Source organism: Elephantulus edwardii, unplaced genomic scaffold (genome assembly GCF_000299155.1).
Source record: "Elephantulus edwardii isolate Elephantulus edwardi_28Jun2011 unplaced genomic scaffold, EleEdw1.0 scaffold00002, whole genome shotgun sequence".
In the NCBI taxonomy this organism is placed as follows: Eukaryota; Metazoa; Chordata; class Mammalia; order Macroscelidea; family Macroscelididae; genus Elephantulus; species Elephantulus edwardii.
This window is the reverse complement of record NW_006399752.1, coordinates 15,590,613-15,606,585: the sequence shown is the minus strand read 5'-3', so window position 1 is coordinate 15,606,585 and position 15,973 is coordinate 15,590,613. Positions and strand designations below refer to the sequence as shown.

The following is a 15,973-nucleotide window of genomic DNA, read 5'->3' as shown; positions in this document are numbered from 1 at the left end:
CAGTATTTTTCCTTTTGTGACTGAGATACTTCAGCATAATGTCCTCCAGGGTCACACATTTTGAAAAATATTACATGAGTTCCTTGTTTTTCAATGTCGTATAGTATTCCATTGTGTGAATATACCACAACTTCTCTACCCACTCATTTGTTGATGGGCACTTAGGTTGTCTCCAACTCTTTGCTATTATGACCAAACCTGCAATAAACATGGGTGTGCATATATCTGCTTGGATGTCAGCTATGCTCTCTTTGGGCTATATTTCCAGTAGTGGAATTTCTGGATCAAATGGTATCTGTATTTGCAACTTTTTGATAAAGTCCCATACTGCCTTGCACAGTGGTTGCACCATTTTGCATTCCCACCAACAGTGAATTAGGGTTCCAGTATCTCCACAACCTCACCAGCATTTGTTGTTTGCTGTTCTGTTAAATTTTGCTATTCTGACTAGGGTGAGATTATATCTCATAGTTGTTTTAATTTGCATCTCTCTTAGAGCTGGGGATTTTGAACATTTCTTCATGTGCTTGTCAGCTATCTGAATGTCTTCTTTGGTGAAGTGTCTGTTCATGTCCTGTGCCCATTTTTCTATTGGATTATTTACCTTTATCTTGTTGTGGTGCTCAAGTATTTTATAAATTCTAGATATAAGTCCCTATCTGATATGTCATTACCAAATACTTTTTCCCAGACTGTGGCTTCCCTTTTTATCCTGTTGGAGAAGTTTTTGGATGTGTATAGGGATTTGATTCTTAGAAGATCCCATTCATCTATTTTATCTTCTCCTGGTTGTAGGATAAGTGGAAGTTTAAGCCTACCCCAGAGAGATTTCCAAATTATTTAAAAGGCTGTATGTCTCAGAGGCTGGAACTTGAGAAGTGATTGGATCTCACAGGGACAACCCCAGACAATTGTGTCCACATCACAGTTTTAGTGGACATTCATGAAAAAAATATCAATGCAGAAAGATTTGTCTTATTTCAATCGTAAACTGAAAAGCAAACTAACCTTCCTGAAAAAGAATTTTCCATTAAAAAAAATTAATATTGACAACCTACTATTTTTATAGGCCAACCCTGAATTAATGGTTGTTGTAAAATGTGTTGCTAATTTAGCCAAGAGAATGCACTACAACTATGAGTAAAGAGCTCTCAGTTTCTTCCATATTGCAAAATGTGGATTTGCACACAAAGATCTTGATGAGACTTACCTTCTGGAGTTCAAACCAGAACCTGATGAGGTTGACATTAGACGGGGCTTTCCAACTCAACTGCAAACTAGTGTTCTCTGGGGCCAAAGCGTGAGGTTTCTCTGGTGTGTCAAAGGTCTCAGCTGTGACAGACTTACTCTCCGCACACCACATTTCCTCAGGGTGGCAGGCCAATACCTTTTTGTAAGAGAGAAAAATTATTTGCTTAGCCTTTTCAGAACCTTGTTCTGGAGAATGACAATGAAATATGCCCAATACCTTTGACTATATATTATATGTATATAATATATAACACAACATAACATTCGATTAGATCATTAATATAATATAAATATAACATAACATAATATATAATAATATATTATGTAACTAAATATGCACTATACCTTTAACACATATTGTTTTCCACCAGACAGTTTGGTGACAAGGACAGCCAGCTTTCCATTTGGAAATTCACTTTTTCTTAAAGGAGTTTCAGGGATTAGGGGCAGATGTGAGATGGCCAGTTGATAGCGAACTGACTCTCTAGGTCCATTTGGCTTGAGAGTTTCTGCCCAGGTTATAAAGAGGCTCGTGTCTGATTGAGGGGTTATGTTAATGAAGTGAACTGCTTCTGGTACTGAAATGATTAGCAACAAAAAGATAAAGGATAAGACAGCAGTACTGAAAGATGGGAAGAAGTTATGAACTCATAGTGGAAAAATAACTGTGTCCAGTAAGAAGGATGAATCAAAGACATGCAAAATGAAAGCAAAGACATTTATAAATCAGTACATTAACTAAACAGTTCTTGCTTTATTTTTGCCTGATGACCAAATCATTCTCTGGCTCCCACCCCAGGATATTGCAATAATGAATATCTCTATCAGTGATGGAAAATATCTCAATTCTGGTGAGCTTTGTGAATGTCACCAGGGACATTAAAAAATCCCAACCAAACCACCACAAAACACAATTAAACTTGACACTGTTGTGTTGTTGTTGTGTACTGTAGTCAGAACCAACCCAGAGCTGACCTTCTGGTGGGTTTTCAGAGGCAGTTATACTCACGAGAGATTACCCATCCTCCTGTGGCACAGCTGGTAGATTTGAACCATGTGCCTTAAGGATGGCAGCACAGCATCTTACCACTAGGCTACCAGAGCTCCCTTAACTTGACACTAGCTCATAATTACCACTACATCCTGGCACACTTTATTAGATCTATTTTCTTCAAAGCAAGGATGCTTTATTATTTTAAATCTCAGAGGCTTCTGAAATTCACAGAGAAAAAGCATTTTCTTTTTCTCGTCATATTTCCAAACTGAGATCATTCACTCGATCTAACTCCTAAGTCCTCTGTAAGACAGAGTAGAAAATACCTCATGGGGTTTCCAAATCATAAACCTTTATAAAAGCAGATGGCCACACCTTTCAGTGAACAGGGCAGAGCTTCACCATGCTGTCACCAGGCCTCCTTTTCCCCACATACAGAAGCCTATCCATACATGGGATGAGAGTGACACTGTGTGGTGAAGCTACAGACTCTTCCTGGTCAAACAGTTTCCCTCCCTTCCTGATTTTCATTTTGATGGAACATTATCCACCATCTTCAGTGGTCATGTCATCAAAATATTTTTCTCTAGACACATTTTTTTTTAATTTTTATTATTTTGTGTGTGTGTGTACCATCAAATCGGATCTGACTGATACGGGAGGAGATTGTCCCTCCCTCTTGAGCAGAGCATCTGGTGGATTCAAACTGCGCACATCAGGGATTGCAGTGCAGCTTCTTGCCACTAGGCCATAAGAGCTCCCTGACACTTTTTTTTAAGTTTAAAAAAATGCACATAAAAGAAAGTCCAAATACATATAGACATGTATATCAATATTATTTACACAAACAAAATTCACATTAGAAATTTCCATCATGCCCATAACTCACCTCCACGTTCTGTTTTCCCCAAAATTTCTTTCCCCGGGGGTAACTCTTCCAACAAGTCTGAATAATAATTCTTTACAGCTATCTGTATTATGTATGTTGAAAATGGTTGTAGTCCTTCAAGCAGAGCTATGTGTTCCTGAAATTCCTGCAATTAATTTTTAAAAATAAATATCTGTATATACCAAACAAACAAAAAAGCCAAAACAAAAGAAAAATCAGTATCTGATTTTTGGTGTCTGCACAAATGCAAAGAATTCACGTAATCAGAGACAAGGGGAAAACAATAAGTTATTTCATTTTGAATCCTGCATCACAAATTACAATGTTTACTCAGTCTGTTCATATTTGAGTTTACTATCTCCAAGTAAAAAATCTCTCAAGGCTATGAGTCCTTAGTCACTTCTGTGGTATAATTAATTTCGCACAGGAAACTAAGTTTTGAAAAGAGAAAGACAATTCCAAAAGCATTACCCTAGAAATTAAACAACAGAGTATTACAAAGATGTGAAACCTGAATATAACAAAAGATTAAGCTACAATATCTATTAATTCTTAGAAGTGAAGTTGTCAACTTTGGTTCTACGTTTAAGTCATCTGAGACGTTTTCAGAAAATACTGATGCTTGGATCATACTCGAGAGGCTTATTTATTTATTCTTGAGTAAAATCTAGGCCCCAGAGATTATAAGGGTCTCAGGGTGCAATGAGCGAGCTCTGACGCCACTGTTCATGGAGAACTGCACTGCTAACCCAATGGCTGTGTCTCAGGCCGTTCACATCTGCCAGGGACCCGGGGAGAGAAAAATGGGCAGACTCCTCCCAAGCAGTTTCCAACCTCGGAAATTCAATGGAATTGTCAACTCAGACTCAGTCAGTTTCAGGTTTGGGGGTTTTCTCTGAATGTGTCATGAAAGTGGAGAACCACCCATGTTAATCTTTGGGAAGTAAATACACTCGATCAGTTTCAGGTACAGAAAGGTTTTCATTTCCACAAGCACAATCTTGGTCAACTAAGTGATCTAGTTTTGTCTCTGAAATAATGCCTAATAAAAGCATGCTAAGAATGTTCACAACAGACAAAGTAACAAAGAGTCATGCACTTTCTGGCAACTAGGTCTTAATATACAATATATGAAGAAAGTTTTAATGACTGAGTTTGAAAATACCAAACAAAATTTTGGATCTATATCCTTCCCTCACTATAGCAACTGAAATGCTAATGCCAGTGGTGGGATGAATTGTACCATTTCACTCATTAAAGAAATACTCAGTGAATGTCATTGTTGTTGTTGTTAGGTGCTGTCGAGTCAAATAAAACCCATAGTAACCCCATGAACAACAGATCTGAAACCCCGTCTAAGCTGTGCCATCCTCACACTGCTTGACACAACGGAGCCCATTGTGGCAGTCACCATGACAGTCCACCTGGTTGAGAGTCTTCCTCTCCTTTACTGACCTGCTGCCTTTCTGAGCATCATGTCCCTCTCCTAGCAACATGCCTGAAGTATGTGAGGCAAAGCTTTATCATCTTTGCCTCCAAAGTGTAATCTGGCTATACTTTATCCAAGACTGTTTGTTCTCTTGGTCGTCCATGGGATGTTCAGTGCTCTTCTCCAATACCACAGCTCAACGGCATCAATTCTTCTTCTGTCATTCTTACTCTTTGTCCAGTTCTCAAATGCATAGCAAGTGATCAGAAAGACCATTGCCTAAATCAGATGGATACCTATACAAAGCTAAATATTGTGTGAAGTACTCAAATACAGTGATTCATAAGAACAGACATAGCCAAACCTACTGTTACTGAGTCAATTCTGATGCATGGTGGCCCTCCATCTGGTTTCTGAGCTGCAAATCTTAATGGATAGAAATTGCTGAATCTTTCTCCAATGGGGCAGCAGTTCAACACTTAGCCAACTCTGCCGCCATTGATGTTGCTAGGTGCCGTCCTGCCGTCTCCAAATGAAACCAATCCCATGTACAACAGAATGAAATCCTGACCAATTCCAAGCCATCTTCATGATCTTTTTTTTTTAAAGAAAAAAATCTTTTTACTTTTTTTGTATGTGTACCATCAAATCAGATCTGACTGGTATAGAAGAGATTGTCCCTTCTTCTCCAGCAGAGCACCTGGTGGATTTGAGCCTCACGCCTCTGTGATTGCAGTGCAGCTTCTTGCCACCAGAGCAGAGTCCTGGAACTTTGCTGTTCTTAAACCCATTGTTACAGGCACTGTGTTCATCCACCTCACTGAGAGTTGTCTTTTCTTTGGTTGACCCTCTGCTTTTCTAAACACGATGCCCTTTACCAAAGTTTAGCCTCCCTGCCCCCCCCAAAAAAAACATGCTCAAATATAGGAAATAATAAATAAAAATATAAAGTAGACTTTTCATCTAGTTAAATTCTATGGAGGAGAGGTATTATTATCTCAAATTCTTTTTTTAAAAAAATTTTAACCCTTGCTAGATGGACCACAAAACTAGCCTCTGTCATTCTCTGGAAAGAATGAAGTAATTTGGGAAGGGAAGAAGCCCAATTTTTTTCAGAGCACTGCAGAAGCAATTACCTTAGTATTATTCCAATAGGTCTGAGTTAATATACTATCTTAGTGGTTAACTTAGGCCAAGACAGTAAAACTAGAACAGAATATGATTTAATAAATCATTAGCAAGAAATAGTTGTAAAACCGTGTACTCTTGATGTGGCCAAGAATTTTTATTTCAGAAAAGTGCATCTTGTGAAGATAAAGGTAGCTAACTCCAATCTTACCAGAATTCTGCATTTCTGCTCAGAGCTGTTTTTATCATTAACTTCTCTGTAGTAAACCATGTAGGTTGGAGTAGGGCTGGTGATGCCAGGCCACGTGCGGTTGGTTTTGGCAGCCGGTAAGCCGATTGTGAGGCTACTGTTAGTGACACTGAGTATGACTGGCTCCTCAATATCTGGTGTTAGAGTTAGAAATGATTTATCTAAAATAACAGGAAAGCAGAGGTTAAGTATATACAGGTATATGTATAAGATAGGAATAGCGGATATATTTCACATCAAATATAATATCAAATAACTAAAATACATTTATAAAGGTACAACAGATCAAAACCTTGCCCCATCATTGCCATCTTTGCTGTGCTCAAGGCCAATGTTGGAGTTCTGTGCCATTCCATTTTGTTGATGGTCTTCATCTCATTCTCTGACCCTCCACCTTTCCAAGCATGATGCTGTTTTCTAACAACTGACTCGTTGTTGTTGTTGTTGTTGTTGTTGTTGTTGTTGTGTGCCATTGAGTTGAAACCAACCCATAGGTGACCCTCCAGCAAGTTTGTAGAGGCAGGAGAGGAGAATGTCCATCCTTCTCTTGTGGAGCACCTGGTGGATTTGAACTGTGTGCCTTTGGGATTGCAGCACAGCTTTTTACCACTAGGCCACCAGAACTCCCTGGGTCCCCTTTATGTCTTTAAAATCCCATCTCTGCAACATGCAGCTAGATGACCTTTCAAACCTATTTACTCTAAACAGGTCTTATACAAAAGATGACTTAAATATATAGCATCTTTGTACAAAGAGATAATAGGCACATTACTCCAAATATTATTTTAGCATGGACTCAAACAATCTTAGGATACCAGTAAACTGATTCTTTAGCTTAAGGTACAATGTACCATATAATCTGGTTCCTTCCTCCTTCTGTATCTCTCATTTGACTATTCAAAACCATCCTTCCTGACTCCTAGCCATTCTCCCTTGAGCTGTCTGCAAATGTGACAGACTTCTCCCCTCTCCAGGCCTTCCCACTGTTTGTTCTGGCTGTAATCACCTTTGCACCTAGCAACCCTTACTTAGGTCTCAGTTCAGGCAGGTTTGGATTTTTTTCTCCTTTTTAATATTGTTAATATTAGGGAGATATTTTTGCAAAATTCTAGAAAATCATGAAGACTTGAATTGGAAATGCTAAATATTAATTTTAAAATGTAGAAAAGAATATTTAACTCAAAGAAGTCCATAGACAAAATTCTTGTATAAGAGAATACCCAAGATTGATATGAGCCTACCGTTTGAGGGCACCTGGAAGATCTGAGGGTCAGAGAAGGATCATTTACTGCATTATCTTAAGAGTAAGTCACGAAAGTTGCCAAGTGGGTCATTCTTCACTTTAGCCAATATTTATCCAATAGCACTGAGTTTATGCTGTTGTCTAGTTTACACTGGGAATGGTGGTGAAAACATTATTCCAGACAGTAAGGCATTGTCCCCCAACAGATTTTGAGAATGTTAGACTTTGAAAAATAAAATAAATGGTAAATTCTCAAAATTTCCACCAGATGGAGCTCAGCGCTCTCGTAATAGTGGGCCTAGACAGTAACAAAGTTGACCTTTTTCTTTTGACAAGGAGAGCATGTTGATTCCGATTTTAAACTAGCTCTTGTTAAAAAAAATCATGCTGCTATTAAAGCCATTATTTCATGAGGCAGAGGGATGTGTGAGTGTGTGCTGGTCCATTTTAAACAAGTCTAGGTTTTCAGAGTTTATAAATAACTTCTTAAAATGGAAAATGAATTCTTTTACTTTTTAAATTGTTATACCTTTCTCAGTATGGGAGCTCTGGTGGCCTAATGCTAAGAAACTGCACTGCAATCCCAAAGGCATGAGGTTCAAATCCACCAGCTGCTCCGAGAGAGAAGGATAGGCACCCTCCTCACTTGTGATCTAACCCTCTGAAAACTTTCTGGAGGGTCCAACACCATGGTATGCAACAGCAATAAGATTAAAAAAAAATAATAATTAAAAGAACCCATTGCAACGGAGTGGGATAATTTAACTTTATCTCATGGATTCAAACTACCAACTGGCACTGCATTTAGGTTACCAGTGCAACTCCCTACCATCTAGGCCATAAACCTAGTAAAAATGACAGTGCTAATTTCCACACTTTAGATGGTTAAGAAAGATATAATGCTACAACAAATATGGCACTGTCTCATGAAAAGCCCAGAAGTCTTTTCACACAATTATCAGTTAGGTGTCATTGAGTTGGCTTGTGCCACTGCAATACGTGATCTAAAGTAGATGAGAGGAGAAACACCGAAAGAAAAGAAATTACAGATCTGAGAAGAAAAAGCCTAAAGAGAGAGAAGTCAACAAGTGGGGTTGCTCCCACTGGGTGCACAGCCAAGGTTAACATGGTAGTTTTTGATCCAGGGCACTGCAGTCACAGCAAGTGCAAAGGACAGATTTACGATATGGAGCAAAACCATCAAAGGGGTGAAGGAACAAGTTGAGAGGACCCAAGGTATCTTTTGAACTCAAACTAGAAAAAACAAAGGGGTTAGAAATTATTGCATTACCTGGAAAAGGTTGCATGACTGGACTATATGCCAAGATATGCTTACTGTCTGGGACCTGCACCTGGAAAGGAATGGCCCCAAATCTTTTCTCTGCTTGATAAATCTGTGTGCCGTCCTTCGTAGTGACAGTCCAGTATATAAATTCCCCATCCACAGTTAGACTAGTAAGGGATTTTCCTGTTAATGAAAAATATATATAGTAAAAATAAAGAACAAAATGTCTATCTTAAGTTGTCTAATCGAAACAAATATCTTTTTTTCTATAACTGCTGACATTTGGATCAACTTATTATTGCAATATGAAAACCTAAGACCTCTATGTGACTAGGCTAAAGTTTTAGAGTTATTTTCTAGTTTCATATCAAAGCAGTAAAGTAGGTACTGTAATTAGCATCATTGAAACCAAACTAAGGCTTAGATTTGTTAAATTATCTATTCAAAACCACCAACTTTGTAAAGGGTAGAGTCAAGATTTTAAAGCTATGTGACTCTGTCAACCAAACTCAGGGTCTTGTTCTATATTTTTATCAATGATTTAGGATTATACGTTATTGTTGCATATTATCAAGTCATAACTGACCCTCCAATGACTTTTCAAAGGCTGTAAATTGCATGGAAGGGGACTGACCATCTTTTTTTCCCTTGGAGCACCTGGTGGTTTCAAACCACAAAGCTTTCGTTAGCAGTACAAAATTCTGCTAAGCCACCAGAGCTCTGTAATGACTATATAATAAACGTATTTCTCAAATTTATAGTGAGTAAAAATTAGGCAAAAGCCACACAAACTTGATATTAAAACATATTCCAATTAGGGAATGGATTAAAATTTCAAAATTTAGTAAGAACAAACATAATTATAGATTCATCTTTAAAATTAATTCTGCAGTTAAGTGAATGAAAACTAGTTTAATAATAGCCTACAGCCATCGAGTCCGTTTCAACTTATAGTGACTCTACTGAGTTTCCGAGGCTGTATATCAAGACTGTCCCTCTTTCTCCTACAGAGTGTTTATGAACAGCTGACTTTTATTTAGTAGTTTGATATGTTACACACCATGTCACCAGTTCTCCTTGGCTTAATAACAGTTAATGTAAAAAAGATTGAGTTTCTCAAATGGTAGACAGACCAAAGAACTCATACTGCTTTTAGCTGCAATGACCATAACAGAGAAAAGTATTATGTGAACCTCATTCCAGAGGATATTAGCCAGAGTGGAAGCACAGGAGGTGGACCACAAAAAAGAAGTCCCATCCCCTCATCACTTGAAGAATAGAGACTGACTCCCATCCTCTCATCACCTGAAGAATGGTGATTGACTCAGAATGATCTCTGGTCACTCTTTCTATATAATTGAATGTGTGTGATGTGGAAGGTAATTAGTTTAAGCTTTATAAATTTGAGATTATAACTAAAATAAAAAAGATGGTTGAAATACGGTAGAAACTAGATGTAAGTAAAAAATAAAAAAATTGACTATACATAATATAATGTATAGAGGGAGCTCTGGTGGCCTGTGGATAATTGTATGAAACACAGTGTAAATGGGGGATCGTGTGGAACACAGTGTACCTGAATGAAAAACAAGATAAAGTATTTCATGGAAACCAAAAAAGGAGGGGGGAGTGGGAGGGCAGAAAAGGGGGAATGATAGATAACCACTGGGATGTTGGAGGTTGGTGGATAGATAGGTGGGAGACAGAGTTGGAGAGGTGGGTCTAGGGGTGACAATATGAATAGGTGTAGTTAATTGTATAAAGAGGGATTGTGTGGGGCATATTGTGAATGGATGAACTACAGTTTGCAAGAGTCGTTACATGCAAAAAAATGTGGAAGGAGATTAAAAAAATGTATTATATAAATGAACACTAGATAGTGTACAATTAGGAAGCAAAAACATGAAATTTCATCTTTGGCTAGTACTGGATTTGAAGTACTAACAGGGAAGATTTGCTCAGAAGACAAGCTTGTCAAGGGTAGAATCTCATTGGAGTCTGTTAGGACTTGGGGGAGGAATAAGATTAGATTCAGTCCCATGCATTACCCTGAGAGGAGATTTTGCATTTGAATTAACTCATGGACATATGTTGGAACTCTGATTTAAGATATAAACATTTGAAAGAAGGGTAAGAAGATAAGGAAGGAAGAAAACAAACAAACAAACAAAAAACCGAAAAAACAAAAAAAGAAGAGACTGACTTTTCAAAACTGGAACAAGGTATTCTGCTTCTGGGGCAGGGTAAACTTGGTGCCATTAGAGCCCACTTCCAAGACATGAGATTGGAGTATGCTCACTCATAGAAATCACTTAGACCTACAGGCATGGATATTAAGGTATACAGCAATGGAGAAACAGGCTGAACTTGGATGCATTCCTTCAGCAGTGCCCATCTAGCATGCACAGAAGTGTAGATGAGCAGCAAAGACTTATTGGCTTGAAAATTAGGGAGTCATGAAATTCCCTGGCTTGTTGACTTGGCCCTATGTTGGGGCTACGACTGGACAAGGAGACTAATATGCCTGGAAAGCAGGGAGAAGTGTGGACTCAAGCAGGCAGCTGATTTCCATTTAAACCTAGACACAAATGGCTGGGGATGAGTTGACCAGAACCCAACCAAATGAAGAGAAGATAATCCATGCTGTGAAGTAGAACCAGTGGCTGCAACCTGATGGCTTGCTCAGAACTGGACTTTAGAGCAGAAGAGTGGGAGACATGTCTGCCTTAATGGGAACTGATTTTTTGTTGTTGTTGCTGTGAATGCTGCTGACAGGAACAGTTCTCCCTTGTGGAGTTGGTGGAGGTCAGATATGTCTTTCCCAGCATGGTCCTTTGTTTTTCTATATGTATATACACAGCAGCTTCTTACCAAGCTTAGCAGGTATCATGATGACTCTCCAACACTGGCATCCTTCCAAATCCATGGCCCAGATCTCTTGCCCTTTGACAAAGTATATGCATGGTTGTTTCAAGTCAGAGCTATCAATAGTCATGGTGCCAGTTAACTCCACTTCATTCACATTGCAAGAACATTGGCTCCTTCCATTGTGATGGTTTTCAGCTCCAGGTTGTAGAATGTGGTGCAAGGTGTGGTTGACAGTACTGTAGTAGAACATCTGACAGCTAAAACTGGAAACTTCTGTCCAATATAGCCGACTATTAGAGAGAGAAAAAAAAGTCCCTCCAACTTAGTGAGTAAAATAAATCATCACAAATATTTGTTTCTAGTGAAGATCAGTAGGGTCCCTTACTGGCAGAAAGGGTCAATCCCTCAACTCTTGGTTAGAAGTTCAAACCCACTCAGAGGCACTTTGGAAGACAAGCCTTGCTGTCTGCTCTCAAAGGGTCACAACTTAAAAGTCCATATGAGGTCACCATGAGTAGAAATTTACTCCACAACAATTAGCCACTGCAGCAATAATGAAGAGAAATGAGGAAATTATGACTGATGATTGGAGGGACAGATAAAGGCTTTGAAGAAAGCATGCCCAAATGCCCAGTAAACCTTCTGAGACATAGAAAGGTAGGAAACCTAACTTACAGTTTCCAATGACTTTTATAGTAAACTTTGAATAAATCTAGTATAAATAAAACTTTAGACTCTAATATCTTTAATCATTGTGTTAAATGCCTTATTGATGGCTGTAAACATGAAATATATGTGTATACATTTCATCAAAGCCAATCTCCAGTTCCCTCCTCTTAAGTTTTTTTCTGCTTCTTAAAGCTAGATAACAACCCTCTTAAAAAACAGCCTATAACCATGCTTATAGTATAAGAATAATATCTATTTCCAGTTTAGGAAATTGCTATTCAGTCACTAAATTAAAGTCTTAAAGATCATGAGAACATTTATCAAATTGAGAAGGATGAGACAGAAAGCTCTTGTGCAAATATACTGGCCATCTATCTCCTGACACTTTCTCAATCCCTGTTATGTCCTTCTGCTAACAAATATTTAATGAATGGCCACCAACTGATGATATTATTACATTAACTAGTATGAAAAAGATGTTATTTGATTCCTATCAAGGAATAATTAGCCTGCCTTTGACATTGTCATTATGAATTAAATTTATATATTTGTGGTTATGGTTCAAAATTTGCAGTGATCTAAGAACTCTAAATATCTTCTTTTCTTGTCATTGACTTCTAGTATTATTCCAAGGACATTACACTTAATATGTCCATATTTTGTTACTATATAAACAAATATCCATACTATACATACCTTAAGAAAGGATAGACAGAAAAAGAGATTATTGTTGAATTTCGATTCCATATCTTCAGAACTCTGGGATATTTCACTTTGTGTTCAAGATCAAGATCTAGTATTTGCAATCCATTTTGTGTGTCTTTCAGTGCAAAGTAGAGGTGCCTTGAAATCCAGTCAACTGTAATAACTGTGATATCAAAAAGCAATGCATCTCGGAAAACCTTGACAGTAGGTGGAAGATAACCAAGGAGACAGTGGTCATAGTTTTGTTTTAACTTGATGTCTTTTATGTAGTCACCAACACAGCTTACTTACTTCTTTGTAATCTGAACCTACTTACTTCTGGATCGTCTATCTTTGTGAAATACTGCTGTTATTGATCTTCTTGCACATTGTATTTTTCCCTGCATGATTTAATTTATAGCCATGGCTTCAGATTAATGCCATAAATTTACCACTTTCGGCAAGATCTCGCCTTGAGTTACTGGCTCTAAGTGCCTACTGGACATCCCCCTATGAACGACTCCAGAAAATAGAATTTATCATCCACCCCACAATCTTGTTTTCTCCTGAACTTTATGTTCCATTAAGTTCCAGTTATATGGCCAATACAGAGAAGCATGTTCTTCCTTTACTTCTCACGTTGTTAACCATAGCGATTTTTTCCTATCTTAACTTTCTCTTCTTTTTTTTTAGCTCTTTGCTTCTCATGTAGCTCAGGCCCTGAGCATTTCATGCCTTTTTTTCTGTAACAGTTGTCTAGTTGTCTCATACTTAACCATCTTCTCACCCTCCTTCCAAGTTATCCTTCATACTATTAACAGAGATCATCCTAAAGCACTACTTGGTAATATTAGTGACCCAATAACTTTCTTTAGTGACTTGTTATTGGTTTCAAGGTTGACATCTACTTCTTCAGCATAGTGAAACACTAAAACATCCACTGCATGAAGTCAGTTCCATTTTTAGTGACCCTTCATTGAGTTCCCCAGGTTGTAAATCTTGAAGGGAAAAGACTGCCCATTTTTCTACACTTGGAGGACTGGAGCATTTGAATCCTGACTGCTAAGTGAGCAGTGCAATGTGCGACTAATAACGCCACCAGAGCTCCTTCAGCCTAGTAAAGGAAGCCCATTATGTTCCTTCTCTTACCTACCTCTCCGGCTTTACCACTTGACCGGGACTCCACCCTCACCCTCTCTTCCATTCCAAACTCCCTTTGTTTGCTCCCTGAAAATAGCACAACTCTTTCATTCCCCTGCCTTTTATTTGTTACTCCTTCTTCTCTGCTTTCCCCAACTTTACCTGGCTCATCTTTCTTATCCCAAGATCTCTTTCTACTTTACCACTATCACTGCTGAACTATCATTGTGCTGAACTGAGCATCCCATTTCCTGTGATTCCACTGCATTCTATTACAAAGTAGTTGTCTTCTGTCCCAGATAGCATTGAGGGAATGTACCACAGGCTATGCATTGAACTAAGTGGTTTGCGTGGATTATGCAATTTAATTCTCACAGGAATGAGACGTTATGATATGATAGAGTGTCTATTTATGCATAGTGTTGAGATAACTTGCCAATGATCATAAATATCGTAGTAGTGGAACTGGAAGTAGATTTTTAGGTTATTATATTCCAAAGCTTACACTCTTAATCATTGTTAAATATCTATCTTCCTAGTATTAGGCTTCTGTAAGATGAAGGGTTACTAAGAGCAAGGGCTGTGAGCATTTTCCCCCTGTATCCCAGGAGCTAACACAGTCCTTTGAATTCACTGACTAGTTGCTAAATTAATCCTTAATGACATTTTCCCAAAGTTTATTTGGTATTCATTTGTAACTAAATTATATATCTAACCTTTTCAATCATTCTAACTTCCATGGTTCAAACAGTGACTAGTCATTTTAATTATTTTAATATTTTGATATGCAAATGTCCTACTGTTTCATTTCAGAAGAACCACATAATGAAATACCTCAGCTCTGGAAAGATTGTGCATATTCAGAAGGAAGAGAGACTCTCCTTGAGCATAATAAACCATCTCATTATCTGCAGTGTAGTCCATGACATTTATGTCTTTTTCTGATGAAAAGGTCCACACAATTTTATTTTGGTCCATGTCTAAAAAATTTATTTTGTTGCCAAAGAGAGTTATAAGGTATGGAAAAGGCTTGATCACTGAAAACAAAAAGTAAGTAGACAATATATATGAGAAAAGTAAATTCAGGCTAGCAAAGTCTTTTGATTCTTTGTCATACAGCTCTGAAATCAATTCATGGGCTCTCTTAGGGTCCATCTAGTACACAAATCTCAAACAAGAGAATGATTTTCATGTAACCCAAAGGCACACAGTTCGATTCTATCAGCTGCAGAAGAAAGATGGGCAATTTCCTCCCATGCCGTTTATGACCTTTGAAAACTCACTAGCGGGTCAGCTATGAGTTCTGACTCAGCAGTGCACAACAACAATAACCCTAGATTTGTATAAGCATGCTTTGGTGATAATACAAATTCATTTAAATTATTCTATGTTCATGTCATTATTTTTAGCACCAAGGTTACCAACAGATAAAATATTTTTAGAACACTTGCTAGATTTTAAATAATAAATACCTGATGTTTTGGCCTTTGCTGTGTTGGAAAATGGTCCTGGCCCTTTAGATGTAAAGACTCGAACCTGAAAAAAATAACGAAAACAAAAATTTGCACTTTATGAATGTTCTCAGTAGCAGTAACTAAGTTCTGAGACTGAGAAATGTTACATTTCACATTCCTGCTCATAGTATTAATAATTTCAGATCCCTTTATTCATCTAAGTACACGGTAATAAAGCATTAACATGAAACATATTGCCCTATACTCATGTTGGTCGGTTTGTTCTGTGCTTTTGTTTTGTCCAATGAGATGATAGAAATATTTACCCGAATATTTTCATTTCTACTAAACACCTTCAAATGTTTCTAAAGTTAAATTATACTGAATTCTTCAAGGAACAAAGGTATAAAGATTACGGTAAACTTCCACTTAAAACAACTGTTGCTATTTGTCATTGAGTTGGAATTGATCCATAGCTGACACTCCAGCAGGTTTTTAGAGGCACTAAGTCGCACAAGAGATTGCCCATCCTTCTACCACAGAGCAGCTTGTGGATTCAAACTTCACGCCTTTGAGATTGCAACAATACTTATCACTAAGCTACCAGAGCTCCACTTAAAATAACTAGATGTTTCAAATAACTAAATTTTCTTTACATTTTAAGAGAGTTATAAAAAAATAATAATTAA

General features: G+C 37.7%; 1 protein-coding gene across 1 annotated transcript in view; it reads right to left on the bottom strand.

Moving 5' to 3' along the window:
• The window catches only part of ROS1 (c-ros oncogene 1 , receptor tyrosine kinase), a 169,246-nt gene that overhangs the window by 63,312 nt on the left and 89,961 nt on the right, over positions 1-15,973 (bottom strand). Inside the window, 9 exon segments of the mRNA XM_006879005.1 lie at positions 1,211-1,387; positions 1,597-1,829; positions 3,135-3,279; positions 5,903-6,102; positions 8,476-8,652; positions 11,341-11,627; positions 12,703-12,908; positions 14,665-14,867; positions 15,303-15,366. Coding sequence (XP_006879067.1) covers positions 1,211-1,387; positions 1,597-1,829; positions 3,135-3,279; positions 5,903-6,102; positions 8,476-8,652; positions 11,341-11,627; positions 12,703-12,908; positions 14,665-14,867; positions 15,303-15,366 — 1,692 coding nt within the window.